This window comes from Malaya genurostris, chromosome 3, assembly GCF_030247185.1.
Source record: "Malaya genurostris strain Urasoe2022 chromosome 3, Malgen_1.1, whole genome shotgun sequence".
Taxonomy (NCBI): domain Eukaryota; kingdom Metazoa; phylum Arthropoda; class Insecta; order Diptera; family Culicidae; genus Malaya; species Malaya genurostris.
In genome coordinates, this window is record NC_080572.1 from 197,939,239 (window position 1) to 197,955,989 (window position 16,751).

The window sequence follows — 16,751 nt, forward strand, 5'->3', positions numbered from 1 at the left end:
ATTATATTTCAACCCAAGTGTTATCACAAGATGACATTATTGAGACGAATTTTGATGAAATTAAATCAATTATTAAGAAACTTGAAAACATGAAGGCTCCTGGTAATGATGGAATTTTTAATATTCTTATTAAAAATCTTCCCGATGTTGCCTTGAATCTTCTGGTTAAAATTTTCAACAAGTGTTTTTCATTAGTTTGCTTCCCAAACAGATGGAAAAACACTAAAGTAATTCCTATCCTCAAAACATCAAATTACCGACCAATTAGCTTACTTTCTTCTATCAGTAAACTTTTTGAAAAAATTATCTTGTTGAGAATGATGTCTCATATAAATGAGAATTCAATTTTTTTACCAGAGCAGTTTGGATTTCGTCATGAACATTCAACTACTCATCAACTTGTAAGAGTAACGAACATGATAAAAGCAAATAAAGCTTCTGGGTTATCCACTGGAGTTGCTCTTCTAGACATAGAAAAAGTATTCGACAGTGTTTGGCACAAAGGTTTAATAGCAAAAATGTCTGATTTCCAGTTTCCGATTTATTTGATCAAAATGATTCAAAATTATTTAACTGATCGTACTCTTCAGGATAGCTATCAGAATTGTAAATCTGAACTACTACCCGTACGAGTCGGTGTTCCGCAGGGTTCGAGCGTAGCTCCAATCTTGTATAATATTTTCACTTCTGATGTTCCAAATTTACCCGTTGGTTGTCAGAAATCGCTATTCTGTGACGACACAAGTCTGTTAGCCACAGGTAGAAATCTAAGAGTGACCTGCAGTCGCCTACAAAGAAGTTTAAATATTTTCAGTGATTATCTGTCAAAATGGAAAATTAAAACAAATGCAGCAAAAACGCAACTAATTATCTTTCCTCATAAGCCAAGAGCTTTTTTTCTTAAACCAAACAATAATCACATTCTCAAATTGAATGGCTTGGAATTGACATGGTCTGATCAAGCTAAATACTTAGGTTTAACGTATGACAAAAATCTCACTTTCAAGGATCACATTGAAGGAATCCAGGCAAAGTGTAATAAATATATTAAATGTTTATATCCTCTTATAAACAGAAATTCTAAGCTCTGTCTAAAAAACAAATTGTTAATTTATAAACAAATTTTCAGACCAGCCATGCTTTATGCAGTACCAATTTGGTCAAGTTGTTGTTCCACCAGGAAGAAAACGCTTCAAAGGATTCAGAATAAAATTCTGAAAATGATTTTGAAGCGTCCTCCCTGGTTTAGTACAAATGAGTTACACAGACTCACGAATATAGAACCATTAGATGTAATGTCACATAATATAATAAGCAAATTCCGACAAAAATCGATGCAATCTTCAATTGAATCGATTCGCTCTCTGTATTAGTTAGTAAGTTAGTATATAAGTTCCTTTTCCCCATTACACAATACAAGTAGGTTTAGAATTTTCCCTACTCAAAAATCTCAGAATTGCGGAAGCAAATGATGTCCTCATGGTAATAACCAAATCATATATAATAGAGCTGAAAAGTCACCACTTGTGGCTGAACACCCAATTTAAATCTTAAAAATTTAATTTTAACTCATTTGTTCGTAAAATCTGAGAGCTGGATATTTGGGTAATATAATGTCTTTGCTTGGCTAAGATGCCACAATTGAATCGGGCCAAGCTTCTATTTTGTTATAGTTGAATACCGCATTCGATTTTTGTAACCATTCGGATTGTAACCAAACTGGAAGAAAACATACATTTCATGCATATGGAAATCGTGAGAGAAGTACTCCAATAGTTTTAGTTAGAAAGATCCCGGCATAAGTAAGAGATTTTTTTATAATTCCGAAAAGAAGGGGATTGTTTAAGACGAATATTCGAGTAGGTGACAGTAGTGGGCTCCTTTTCTCCAAGCAAATTTAAAGCTAACTCTGATTCAGGCTGAAATTTTCAGCCTAAATAGTCATTCAAAAACGATAATTTCACACGGGAAACCTCCGTCCGTATTGTACGATCTTAAGAAATACGCATCTTACGTAATTGTTCCATAATAAGATTCGATCCCCCATTCAAAGGGAAAGTTCAGGCTCCGACCATTACGAAGGTGCGGCGAGTCCTTCGACAAAACTTGCGAAATCGTCGATGACGCAAAATGGGCGTTGATAGTTGCGTGCTACGCAGACATCCACTTTCACCTTTCGGATGACAACAATACACCAGACTCCCAGCATTCCTGCATTAATTATTATCGCACTCCGGTTGAAATGGTGTTTTCATTTATGTCAAAAGATTTTACATGGCTTCGGTGCGCCAAACTTCGCATAAAGCATAACAAGAAGCATATTATTAGTGAATTTTATTACAGATTTTGCTTCGGCAGGGCCTGTGCGAAACAGTGTTATTGTACACTTTTCTGTACTGTTATTGTACATTTTGTATTAATATATGAACACGTTTTCCGTTATAAGTAAAATCATTTTGCATAATTTTTCGCTTGAAAATTCTAGCACCGAGGGCTGTAGAATGTATTTTATTTAAACTCAGTTCAACAGAGTGCATGTCAATTAAAAAAAATGTTCTCACAAAACTGGTTCTGCTGTTCGATTAAGATGTGAAATTTCTATTAATCAGGCTATTATTTCGAGGCGGAGCATTAAGTAGATCATAATGACTTCCAAAACCACGAACACAGGGGCAATAGATATACATAAGCATAATTACTCAAATTTTCTCATGTCGGCCGATTCAGACTACGCAATAATAACATGAGAAAATTTTAAGTATCTGCCTCTCTTGCACTTGTTTCACCTTTGAAGTGTAATTTCGAGCATAATGAAAAACAAGGATGCACTATCTAATATCACTCTGATGGAAAACAATCTTAATTACGTACTCCAATCAAACCCTCTACAGTCTGTTTCTGTTGTTTTGTGTCGGTAGTTCAAAAATCTGAACCAACCATTGCCTGTCTGAACTTGCCTGCCTCCGAGTGACGGAGGCTTTTTGATCCCCCACAATGAGGAAACATCCAATCGATGTTTATTGATCTCTCGTCAAGGAGTCCTGAAGTGGTCAATACTAGCCGAAAGTCCGTAAAATACAGACACTAAAGATGAAATGGAAATATGAAGAAAACAAAATACACTGAAGGTGGCTGTCCTACCAGTCTGCCTGCATTCTTTCAACAGCAAACAAGAGCTGCCGATGGAATTTATGAATCACCTGAACAATCAAAATGCAAACAAAATGAGAAGAGCAGAAATCGAAAGTTTTTCCTCGTCCGATCTTCTGCCCGTTGTAGTATGGCAGGCCTTCTCGTATGGTAATGCTATCCTATGTGTTTTTTCTTCTTTTTCTATCTTCTGTCGATGGGACGACCCACTTTGGCCACAGATAATAATTATCACTTTTACGTAATAGGTTGTGTGTCTCTGCATATATGTATGTATTATGATTTCTGCATCTACGCGTTCGGAGGTTCCTGTCCGGTGACGAAGAAGAAGAAGAAGAAGTCTGCTTTACATCGTATGCCGCACGTCACGACGATGTAAAACACCTCCAGCATCTGCCAGCATATTGAGTAAGGGCTTCGGAACCTGCCAACCGTGGCAGTCGTACACGCTTGATTTATTCCCCTGCACGTGATTATTGATGAGCGAAATTTGGCTGCTATCTGAAGTACAGAAGCAGAATGTTATATAACTTTGAGAGTCGCGACGAGCTCGGGAATCCACCCTTTCGTAGGAAACTATAAATCATAATCTTTTTCCAAAACGATTTGTCTCGGGGTGATGACTTTCAGAGAAATATTATTTATTTTAAACAGTCAACTTTCTTGGGAAATATAATACGGCAAATATTATATAAAAAAGGTAAGCATTGTGGTTACAGAATCCGATCGAAAGAGGTTTAAATTTAAGCATATGATAACGGCGAGATTATAAATCAGTTATGAACAAATGGAAACTGCTATCAAATATTCATGATTTGCGAAAGAACTTTATCTTTTAATAAAGAACTTGTATAAATGGTGTACGGAATCAATTGGCATCACTTTCAAATGGATCTTACGAAGCGTCTCGCGGGGAAGAAGAAGGGTAATGCTTCAAGCCCTTTCTCTGGGCGATACTTTTTCGCAAATTTTTCATTTTCCGCTGTTTCATGCTTTTCTCTCTGTCTGTTGCTAATTAGTAATGAAGTGTATAAAATTAAAATGCAGTTTCTAAAGTACATAAGAATTTCCGAACTAGCATAGCAAATAATTAGCAATTTTAGTAAAAAGTCGTGTATTTTGGATGGGGCTTTGAAGGATTGAAGCGAATCATTTTTCCCTTATAATATTATATAGGTTCCGGAATTATGGAGTGATGAATTTGAAAATCATCAATTTCTCGAATGTGTTTCATATATGATGATGTAGAAAGAAACAAATACCTTAAAACTATTCAGTAAATCATTACGTTGCAAACTTTGTTAGTTATTTGCCGAAAATACATAACTTCGACTTTACCAGTTTCGAAAGCACTGGAAAAAGCGATCAAACACATCGAAATGGAACCCACAACGATTTCTCAGATATTACTTGACCTATTTTCACGAACTTATACTCAAATGCAAGGTGTTATAATTCCGTATGACATTTGATTTAATCAATATCCAACTTTTAGGTCCGGTAATACAGGATGATCAATGCTGAAAATTTCAAACCGGCATTAGAAGTAACGGTGGAACAAAAACAGAAAAATCTTCTCCATTTGCCTCAAAACAGTTCAAATTTCAATGTCTTGTTAGTTGGTTTTTATACAAACTTGGTTTTACTGGCTTCTGGTTTTCGGTTTCGGAAGTAGCGGCCAAAATTCCAAAGCAGAAACTGAGATGACTACCCAAGTAGCAAATGTAGTTTCAAAACACTAACGAAAAAATCACTGTAGGACAACTAAAATCATCAAAAAAAAATGGTGCAACAAATCACCAACTTCTTCTTGTTTCACTAGCAGTTATAGAAGTTCTGCAAAAATTTACACATGGTCATGTAAAACGGGAGTAACTTTAACGATTGTGCAACTTATCCAAAATTTTCCAAACGGCTGTCATAATTGTATCGAACACAAAATACGTCAAAATTGCTTTAAATCTCTTGTGGAAAAAAATAACCAAATGATGCTCTCCGCAAGTTTTGGCCGCCTCATGAATTTTTAAGTCAGTGTGTGAAGTTCTCATCAGTTTTAGAAAAACAATGATATAAAATTTAAACTTGCAAAAAAGTTGTGCAAAATTTATCTGTTTGAAATGTACGCAAAACTTGCAGACATAAGAATATTATCAAAAAAGTTTCAGAAATACAGCATTACATACGCAATGAAAACCAAAAATAAACCAGATAATTTGTATTCGATTTTCATCTCGCGAAAAGAATGACAGACCTGACATCTCTTTTTAAAGATATTGAATGAAAAGTTAAGTTCATCATATAACCGCTTGAGCAACTTGTTTTTGCAACTCCAGCACATGGGCTTACCAAAATAATACCTACAGTGCGTATCACAAAAGTCGGGCCTACAGTGCGTATCACAAAAAAATCCAATGCCAATCTTATATGGCCTTGCGACAGAAACAAAACCGTTAATAATCGCTAGACGAAATTCTCTGCCGGAAACGGTTGTTGCATTGTTGCTAGACTTTTGCCGGAATTCTGGCAGAATCCCTGCAAAAATGGCTGGCAGACATAGCCAGCCGTTTGGGGGTAAATCTGCCCGACGTGTACAAGTGAGTGTTTTTACCCCTTCGCTGTATGTTGTGCTGAAGTTAACAGCATATTTACATCAAGAAATAGAGCGAATAGAGAAATAAATCGTCTGGTAGATTAGATGCAGTTACAGATTTGAAAGCTAATATTCTCTAGCGACAAGAATTATTTGGTTGTTCACTAAAAGCATACTTGTTGATGTATTTGTCAGAGACGACTGAATTTTTAGAATAGACGATTTATCATTTTCTTATAGTAGTTTATTTTTATAGTTAATAATGATAATGTGAATCACAATATTTTGAAGACAAAAACATCGATTAATGCAAAGTATCAGGTTATAAAAACATTGTCATTTAACGGTCAATTTAAAAAAAAACATTTTTCTGGTTTGTGATCTCGAAGGGGTTGAATCAATGCGAATGACAGTTTCGCTATCTTTGCGGCCAGGGATGCCAGGTTCACAGATTAATCTGTGTTTCATAGATTTTCAACTTGCTGCACAGATATTAAAAATGGCACAGATTTCTGAAAATGATCACAGATTTTCAAAGATTCTGAAATTAATCACAGATTTTCACGGATTTTTGAAATCGATCACAGTTTAACACCAACAAGTACAGAGCGGTCGAGTAAAAAGGTACTGAGCGGTTGATAGTGACCTTTTTATTGCTACTTGGAAATTGCTTTGAAAATAACCGTTAAATTTTTTACACACATTGAAATCTCTACTTGGATTAAATTCAAAACTTGGGCTGAAACCAGGGCCGGTGAAAGAGGTGGGTACGGTGGGTAGTACTACCCACCCGAAAATTTCAAAGGTGGGTAATTACCCACTTGCAGTTTCAAGCGAAACACAATGGTAATAATTGTATTGTTTATACAAATAAAAATATTTTTATTGTAACTCGAAATAATAAATGAAATCAAAATTATAGAATGCTAATACTCAAGGTAGAGTCAGGATTTGAAGATATACAACAGTAAGGTGAGACGTGACAAGGCTCATTTGAGCAAGCATAAGTCGTTTAGTAACTTAACATTCACCGTCTAGTAGAGGAGTCAAGATTAAGCGATCAATGCAAATGAAACCGTACTCAACCATTTTTACCTAATTTTTGCTATCATTATACATACTGCTTGGAAATGCATTGATATTGATATTATATAGATATAGAAACTTCAATTAATAACGAACAATGTCTAATTTTCTCTGTTCCCCAAACCATTGTCATGGTTTCCGCTAACAGATACGACAGATTCGTATACTCAAGTTCACGGTTTCCAGAAGATTTCTGCTCTTCAATGAGGGCGCTTGCATTTCAGAAAATCACTCTCATTCGAGCCAATAATTTTTCTCGGGAGTATCTTTTTCAGATCAGAAAAGAACAAGTAATTGCTGGCGGTTCGGTTATTGAGAATATGGTGGGTGAGGAAACAGATCGGTACCCAATTCGTTCAATTTGGCCATTGTTTTCATTGACTTGTGACACATGTTGGATCCATGTTTCGTTCATTGTTTGGATTGTTGATGCGTTGTTGCTTTTGTTTTATTGTGAGCGAACATGGCACCCATTTAGAAAAGACCATTTTAATGCCCAGATTTTCGCGTAAGATCGAAAAAGCATATTCTGTTGATGTGCTAACCATCTCAGCACACCTAATCTCACGAGCTTTGATTTTGCGTTCATTAAGATTATCAAAACTTGCCTAATTTTTTTTCCCCGATTCTCAACTCATTGCTGAGTGCTAGACTTTCCGTTTTCGTAAATTGAAAAATAACGTAGCTAACGTGAAAGTAACTTATATATCGGTAGGCTTAGTGTTTGTGGAACGATTGGCGTAAAAATTTAACACATGTCATCTGAAGGTTGCTACTTTCGAAAAATAAGATTTGTTTGACATCACAAATGTCATCTTTGGGCCAGTCCCGGGACTCTTTGAACAATGTGTTATGTGATTTGTCTCGTGCGCCGCTCGATACGCACGAGACATATTTTGATCGAAAATCAGCTGTTTGTTCGTATTCGAGGAAATTCTCAATGGTTTCGATTATGGGTTGGCGGTTCAATGCATAGGGCGCTGGTCTTACAAGCCAGTTGTCGGATGTTCGAGTCCCGACCTGGAAGGATTCTCATGGCGTTTTACATTGAAAAACACTGGTGGCCAGAGTTGCCAGTTTATTTTTTCAAAAATCTGTCTCTGATTCAAAAATTTATCTGGATTTGTGGATATACATGAAAATTTTGACCGGGTTTCATTTTCAGCGAGCAAAAAAAAGGTCTCACCACATATCGTATAGAGGCCAAAACCCATAGAGAACTGGGAAATCTGACAAAATCTGGGAAAATCTGGCAAAAGATCTGGTTAGTTAGAGTGTCTGACAAAGCGAGAACGCCAATAGAAATGTAATACCAAGACATTACTGGATGAACGAGTTCAGCACCTTCCATCAGTGATTTTGAAACTAGTTATGTAGTCCTACGTCGACAACTCGAACAGCCCCACAGTAGTTTTAGGTCGTATTCGGTCTTTAAATGTGCAATTTTGTTTCAAGACTTTTGTCCAAAAACACTTCAGATTTCGAATTTTCGCGTCTCATGCAAAGTTAAACCGAAACAAAATTTTAATCCAAAATCGACCTTTCCCTTTTAAAGGATAAATATAATTTTTACTTTTACAATAATACTTCGAAATGGTGGGTCGTTCCCCCCGGTACGAAAAATTACCCACCTGGGATTAACATGTTTCACCGGGCCTGGCTGAAACTAGATCAATGTGAAATTGATCAATATTGCATTATTGACAGTACACGGATAAAAATCCTTTTCCGGTATGATGATAAAAAATTCTGAAACTCATGAAACGTGTCTTTCCATGAAAACATACCTATTATTAGTGATATTACGAGCAAAATGATTAAAATCATGAAAATTTTTTGGGATTTGCTCACGAAATCATCAGTAATAGCCATGGTATCATGAGAAGTAATGTTTCATGATTTTCTGGATTTCTGGCAGCTTCCGGGACTCCTGTTTTCAACTGCTCATCCTAAGTTTGATGTCCCAAAAAATGTTAGAAATCAGAAAAAAACAAAAGTTGTCAATAAAAATACATGATTCGGCAAAAAATTTGTTCAGGTTTTTGTGTGAAATTTGTTCATGTTTCATTTGTGACAACCGAGACGATAAACGGGCCGGTATACATAAACAAATGCCTCCAAAAACGTCTACTTCCACTTCTAAGGTCACACAATGGTCCTACACTTTTTAGCCGAATTCATGGTCCATCATGAAGCAGGCGCTTCAAAAATATCGTAGGAAACAAAAATTTGAGGAAAATATGAAAAAAATGGATTTCCACGCAAAAATTTTGGTCCAAACGACGTATAAGATACTTGAACAGTGTAAAGAGGAAGGTTTGTTCATTTGGATATGACATTGCAATTAAATAAAACGATTTAGCATTAGTATTAGACACCGCCCGTGTATTGCTACTCGGTAATTGATTAAAACCAATGAAGCTTGCAAAATGTTTTTTTCTGAAACAACTTGCTTGGGAATAGCACGTAGTGTCGCATTATGTAAACTGCATTGATCTCTGTATGCTGATGCCGATGCCTTCCACGTCCGAATGCACATCTACTTGGAAAGGAAGGATTGTTAGTTCAATGCATGTTGCTACTAGAAACCGAGGAATCCTCTGCATTTCCACATGCATCACAGGAAGGGGTTATTTGTTAGTAAATATTATCATGTGGTTATTGCTCTAGGTGACCGGCTACCGAAAAATACGTTGCAATTTTATCGCGTTTTGTATTAATATGTGCTATCTACTAAAATACGAAATTGCTTCCGAAACTCGTAAAACTTCGGACAGCCAGATGTCGGGAGAATCGCTATCAATTCATTCATTTAATTCATTGCGGTTTTTTTTCATGGACAGCGTAATACTGGCAAGATATTACTCGATCACCATAAATCCAATAACAACGACAACGACAACGATGTAATGTCGAGATCTGACCAAAATAATAAAATACCAAATGTATCCTTCTCGCAGTTTAAACTATATTTACATACGTCCTAGTTAAGCACAGTAGCAAAAAATATCTGGACATTTATAAACATCAGACGCGCGTCCTAAACTTAGCATTCAACCCGAAGCAAAATAAATCCATTGATCAAACGTTCCCCACATAATCGACAAAGTTTTGTCTAGCCCGATTTTCAGTAAGGAGCAATATAATAAGGCAATGTAAACAAGAAAACATTTTTTTAATCCACCTAGTGGTGTAATGATGCCTTTCTCATGTTGCTTATATCTCCATAAATATCACTAGAAGATTCACTCAAGAATTAAAATAAGAAACTATCATTGGGTATAAACTAACATAACCTTTTCAATTTGTAAACAGTTATGTCAAGTTAATAAGAATATTTATTTATTTTGCATCGCCGCACTAAATGATTGAACACACTTTACCGTATAGCTCTGGAACCGGAAGTCGGACCCGGATGAAATTAAACAGCAACCTATGAGGCTGTAGGAGCTTTTATTTGAGCCTAAGTTTGTGGAAAACGATCAAATCTGAGAAAATTGAGGGAATCTCATTTTAGAGTCTTTAATCACTATTTCCGGTACTTCTGGAACTGGGAACTGGGAACTGGGAACCTACAAATTAAATCAGTTTTGAGCCAAATCTAGAAGAATTTAACCCTTTTTTGCATTGTCACTGTAAATGACGGTGTGCAGTTTTAAACACACTCTACCCTATGAAAACATGATGAAATTCAATAGTAGCCTATGGGACTATGAGATTTTTTATTTTCTGAGTAACATTATTTGACACATACTCACACACATACATACACACACAGACATTTCTCAGCTCGATGAACTGTGTCGAACGAAATAGGACACTAAAGCCTTCCGGCCCAATTTTCACTAATCAATTTTTCAAGTGATTGTATGAACTTTCTTTATGACGAAGGCAATAAGTGTATTTTGATAATAGAAATATATTAATTAATTGATAATAGAAATGCATCGTTATCATGATTTTGTGATAACACTAACAAGTAGGTACAAATTGAATAAAAGATTTATTAATTCACAAATATGTCGCCTGAAAAATATAGATTTAAATGTGGCAACCCTGCACGCTGTACGAAATTGAACAAAGCACACTGCGAACGGAGCACTTTTGCATCATCATTTTCAATGACGATTTGAATGTTTTGACACTCATCGCCTTATATTCTTGGAACCAGAAGTCGAATCTGGATGAAATTGCATAGTATATTTTAAGACAATGAGAGCTTTATTTTGAATCATGATTCGTGAAAATCGGTTTCACCGTTGCTGAGAAATCGAAGTGAGTTTCGTTTTTGGAGCTTTTCTTCACTATTATCGGTACTTTCCGTAGCGGAAACCGGGGACTAGTAGTCCCGAAGTAGTTTTAAATGTTCACTAACTAACAAGATCTGCCAACTAGATGAATTTAGCAGTAAGCTTTATAACAATGTGCACCTCGTTTTGCCATCACTTGTGAAAAATACTCATGAAATTGAAAATTTTCACTAACCGCACTGTTATACCAGAACCGAAAGTCGGATCTGGATCAACTTTTCGGGGACTTTTTGAAGAGTTTTGAAACCTTTTATTTGTTTTTTTTTTGTTTGTGAATAAATTTGCACATATTTCCTTGTAATTCCGAACCCGGAATTCGTATCCAAATGAAATTCAGGAAAATTGTATGGGACCATAAGACCTTTTATTTAAATCTAAGTTTGTAAAAATATTTGAGAAACGTGTATGACTATTTTTTTCCTTTTTTTGTGTATATCTACCCTGTAGTTCTGAAACTGGATATCGAATCGGGATAAAATTTGATGGCAGTCTATGGGACCATAGAACCTTTCATTTGAATCTGAGTTTGTGAAAATCGGTTCATCCATCTCGATGAAATTGTGTGACATTATTTGTCACATACCCCCACATACACACATACACCCACACACACATTTTGTGATCTCGACGAACTGAGTCAAATGGTATAACGAACACACTTTATGATCGTTGCGCCTGAATGTGAAGAATTAATTCTTTGCTTTATAGCTACACAGTTAGACATTGATATCTGGACGTTTCATGAATTTCTAAGACATTTTGCATCAAAACAAGATTTCTTTCATTTTGCGTTTCCGACGTAACACCTTCTCAAATTCTCTAAGTTCCAAAGTCGATTCCTTAAAAAAAATCTGAACGTTTCATGCATTTCTAAGACTTTGCATAACTTCGGAAATCCGCGTAAAAAAAGGTGCGTAAAAAAGACCTCAGTGTAAATTAGAAAGAGTTGCATGATAATTCAAAATAGTTTAGAAAATTTCTGCATTTTTTTAAATATTCTGAAACCTAAGAAAACTTAGAAATCAAAAAAATTAAGATAACTGAAAAAAACAAAACAATTTATAATAAAATCCGTTAGAGCAAAACTAACCCCGTTTAGAATGTGTGCTGGCAGTGATTCTAATCCTCTATTAATAAATATAATAAGGGGCAATTTACAATCTAAGGAACTGGACCGTTTTTGAAATCTTCGCAGATATGAAGAATTATCTTTTAACATCATTTTATTAGTGAAAACAGATAGAGCAGATATAGACTTTTTATGCAAAGTAATACATATTTTCTATGAAAATACCTGGCATCTCTGTGCACAGCCGATGAAACACACACACTTAACAGCGTTATGTTGACATATAGCGAAAAAAAACCAGTACTGCTGAATTTGTCACAATGGTTATTTTATTAGTATTTAACACGCTCTTTCTGGTAATATTCGAAGCCGAAATAGTTTTTTTTAATATAAATATCAATAATATAATTAAACTAATATCACGGATACCAAAAAAACTTTTTGTTGATGATAATTTGAAGAAGAAAAACAATTTCGTTTTGTAACATTATGAGAAAACCTGGCAACTTTGCGAAACCAAATGAGATGAAAACAAAGCGAAATCAAGTGAACTAAGTGAAAAACTTTCATCTCATATTTTTGAAGACTTTTATTGCTTGTCGGGCAGTTTTTGAAGTTTTTACTCGTTAAATAAATAAGTGGCAAGTGAACATTACTAATTATGAAGTCATCCAGCGATCAATAGTAGTGTAATTGTGCGAAACAATGATCATGTTTTGAGACGAATTGCTGAGTAGATATGCAGAAACATGACGAACTGTAAATCTTGAGACGAAAACGTGTCCTAAATCGAAAAGTGGGTTTGTTTTAAATGAAAAAAACGATCACCGAAGAATTTAAAACCATTTCTGCCAATGGAAAAGTGTGACAATAGCCTAAATATTCATTTTTAAACATTTCACAGTTTGGTTCAGGTACGTTGTAAGATATTATTCATATTCAAAGTAATGAGGTGAAGGGATGAGATGGAAATAGTAACTCAGATGAAATAGGGAGCCCTTACCCTATTTCGTGATTTAATACCAGATGGTATAAAAATTTTCGCAACCTAAGTTTTTTTTCGTCATTTTCAAAATGTCAACCGATTTCAGCTACCGGCAGCCCAAGGCGAAGTCACCATCAGACAAGAAAGACTTTTGTCCAGAAGGCCTCCGAAAAGAATAAATTTCGTTTTTTCTTTGAATAATTGAATTGCAGCTTTTACTTATATTTTTTCCATTTTTAGCGAAATTTCTTGGGGTGCCGGTTACCGAACACCTTTTTTGAAATGGCCAAAATTTATCATTATTTAAATTGATAATAAAATTTTTACAATCAAATAAATCACTTTCATAATTATTTGTTAGCTAGGGACCTTAGCTTTCCATTGCTGTATATATGTTCGCATAATCTGCACTTAGTCAGAAGTTATAAACTTGAAATAAAAGGGTGTCAATAACCGAACTCTCCCTTACTATTTCAAATGAAACAATGTTTTTCGCGAAGTTTCATCTAGCGATAGCGGAGAAAACTGCTTTTCCATTTTTCAATATTGGTATCACAAATCGAACCACATAAACAGATATATCACGGAAACACTTGTACTACCCCAACCAAGGATGGTTTTTATCGTATCAAAGAACGTTCACTGGCAACTCTTCAACGATTGAATCAGTGCCATCAAAGAGAAACGGAAATCATCGCAACAACAAAAACCCGGCATGGCTCATTTAACATAGAATCGACACAAGTGCGAGAGCGAATTTCTCTCGATGACATTTCTGAGAATCAAAGGTTAGCATGCTGCTGTGGGGATCCTCTCTGAAGCAACAAACGGTCGCTTATTCTCGTTTCGCGATCCGGCTCTATACAGGCAGTTGATAATTGCGATATAATCATTTTACTATTGCCGCTTATTCTAACTATGTGCATATAACCTTTGTGTAAGTTGTGTCTATGAAAATGTCTGTGAATGCTCCACACAAAGGTTTTGAAATATTGCAACCTAGTATGAGAATCATCGAGTTGAATTATCGATTCGATTTTCTGCGATAATTGTCAACTTGCGATTCTCTCTTGGGAAATCCCACACAGCACCAATCATTATCAGACAGTAATTTTTTTTAAGAGTATGAAGTGGAGCGAAGAAATGTAGCAAAATTCTCTCAAGGTTCATGCATTGAGAGACTCGAGTTCTTGTAGCATCTTCTACCGGATTGGAAATGTTGTATACAATATAGATAGCAATATAGCAGCTTCTATCAAATTTTCGGCAATCACCAACACTGACCCCAACCTAGCTTTGTAATATTGATAAAAACCATGATTCTTTAACATAACTATAAATACCGATCGCAACGCTGATGCATTTCAAGGATTTGAACACATTGACCGGTCAATCTGGGAAGTTGTTGGGAAACATAAAATTCAATTGCAAACAAACGCCTCCTACGACGACGGCGACATAAAGCATATTGCATCGAGGCGATCAAAACAATCGCCAAACACAATCGAACCGACCGATCAGATTTCCGCGTTTTATTGTTCTTCGATAAACGATTCAAGCAGACGACTTGACACGGAACATATGCTTTACAGTTTGAAACCGTTCCATTGCATAATCTATCAATCTTTAAGCAGTTACTACTGCGAGCAATTACTGCGATGACACGTCGCTGATGTATCTGTTGAATATTTCTCTGATTAATCGTCACCAACCGGCCGACCGACCAAGCGAAGGCATTGGACCGCATGAGATTGAATAACTGTGCGACAAACGTGCGGTCACGCACATCATCCATATTGATGTTAGGTTGATATTGGCGGCGAATATTCAAACCGAATGAAATTAAATGGATGGCCTTAAATCGACGGCCTGAGTTGCGAAACTCGACTCCACCCTCGGAGGATCACACAATCAATCGCAACAGAATAGTACGGACTGGAATGACAAAAGCCAACGGGGTTAGATCCGTTCAGACGCAGTGTCCCAAATTTTTGCGACGAAATGTTTTGAACAATCGGCGCCAACTCGGGAGAGTGTGCCGTTATGCATTCGTTGTTTGTTTTGTAAATTTGTTGGCTCATGAATACTGGTCCTCGGAGTGTCATCGGCAACATTTGACACAGTTTCAACTCCGCCCGTTTTGCATGATGTCACGACGGAGGGATAATCGCATTCCTTCCTTCGAGAGTTGTGTATTGAATAATGAAACAAAAAATTACGTCGCCTAAGCTGACAAGGTGCGTCAGTATCCGAGTCATTGAAAGTCCTTAACTTTCACTTTCCGGTGGGTTACAGTTGTTTATCCGTGGTTTATCGTATGCGTGGGATGAACTTCAGTTTATAATTTTTACGTTTCTTCTGTATTGTTCATTTCTTTAAATAAATTTTTAAAGCTGCGTCAGCTATTTTATTCAGTTGAAGAGTAATATATGTTATAAAAATTCATATTTTTTTCCATTACAGCAAAAATACATCTGGACTAGCGGTCGGCAGTGCGACTTCAAGGGCTGTGACCGTCCCGATCTGCAACCGGTCTCCGTGAATGGGTGGTTCTGGACCGCCGAACTTCAGAAACTGGCTCCAGCCAACGTGCGCAACCAGAACGATTGGTCTGAGAATGGTGGAATCGGAAAACCCCAACCGGACAACCGTGAACTGCTGCAGGGAGGTGCCCCCGAGAACTGTTTGGCCATCCTGAACAACTTCTACAACGACGGTGTGCACTGGCACGATGTCGCCTGTCACCACGTGAAACCGTGGGTATGCGAGGAAAGCGATGCCCTGCTGAAGTACGTCAAGTACACGAATCCAAATCTGCGCATTTGAACGCGCTTCGAGCTGAGTCGACTGAACGACTCGGGCCTTTCGCGCACGCTTTTCAGTTATTCTTGAAACATTTTCTTTGCATCGATGATCTGTTTTAATTTCTCAAAACTGATAGTATTCCGCGTGACCGGTCGAAATTGATACAAATTCTTATCAATTATGTTAGTATTAGAATGAGTAGGAAATAAAGACTTTACTTTTCTTTGACACAGAGAAGCACATTTGACTGCCTGATAAGGATGGAAGAATATCGTGTAATGTTTGTCAGTAGTGTAGTTACAACATGTAAGGAATTTTTGTATTTATGTACTAAATAAAAGCGAAAATAATTGAAATTGTATAAAATTAGTTCAATTCACAAAGCCGTCTCATAAACAAAACCTTTCGCCATAAATGCTTTCCGAAAAACTATAATACGAATCGTATTATAGTTTTTCGGAAAGTATATTAAGGGATTACACTACTGCAGAAAAAACGTGCTTAATCCACCTAGCATGAATATATTTTTAAGCGGCAATTTGAGATTATAATCACTCATTACTTTGTAATGTCGAAACTGCAAATCGTATCAAATTTCAATCTTATCGTGTGACAATCGATTGAACATTCAACAACATGAGATGTCGAAGTAGGTTCCACTTTAAAGTTAACGGGTTTTCAAGGTACTTCCAGAGCCGGTATTCAGGAACCAACATAACCCAAACCGATTCGTATGAAAAAAAATATGACGAATAA

General features: G+C 36.3%; 1 protein-coding gene across 3 annotated transcripts in view; it reads left to right on the top strand.

Annotated features, from left to right (window-relative positions):
* LOC131437029 (uncharacterized) overlaps positions 1–16,351 on the top strand; it is a 28,494-nt gene extending 12,143 nt beyond the window's left edge. For all 3 annotated transcript variants that reach the window (XM_058606069.1, XM_058606071.1, XM_058606070.1), the window contains exon 4: positions 15,654–16,351. In XM_058606069.1, the coding sequence (XP_058462052.1) occupies positions 15,654–16,016 (363 nt within the window). In that variant the 3' untranslated portion in view covers positions 16,017–16,351. The remainder of the gene's footprint in view (positions 1–15,653) is intronic.
* Positions 16,352–16,751: the final 400 nt, after the last annotated feature.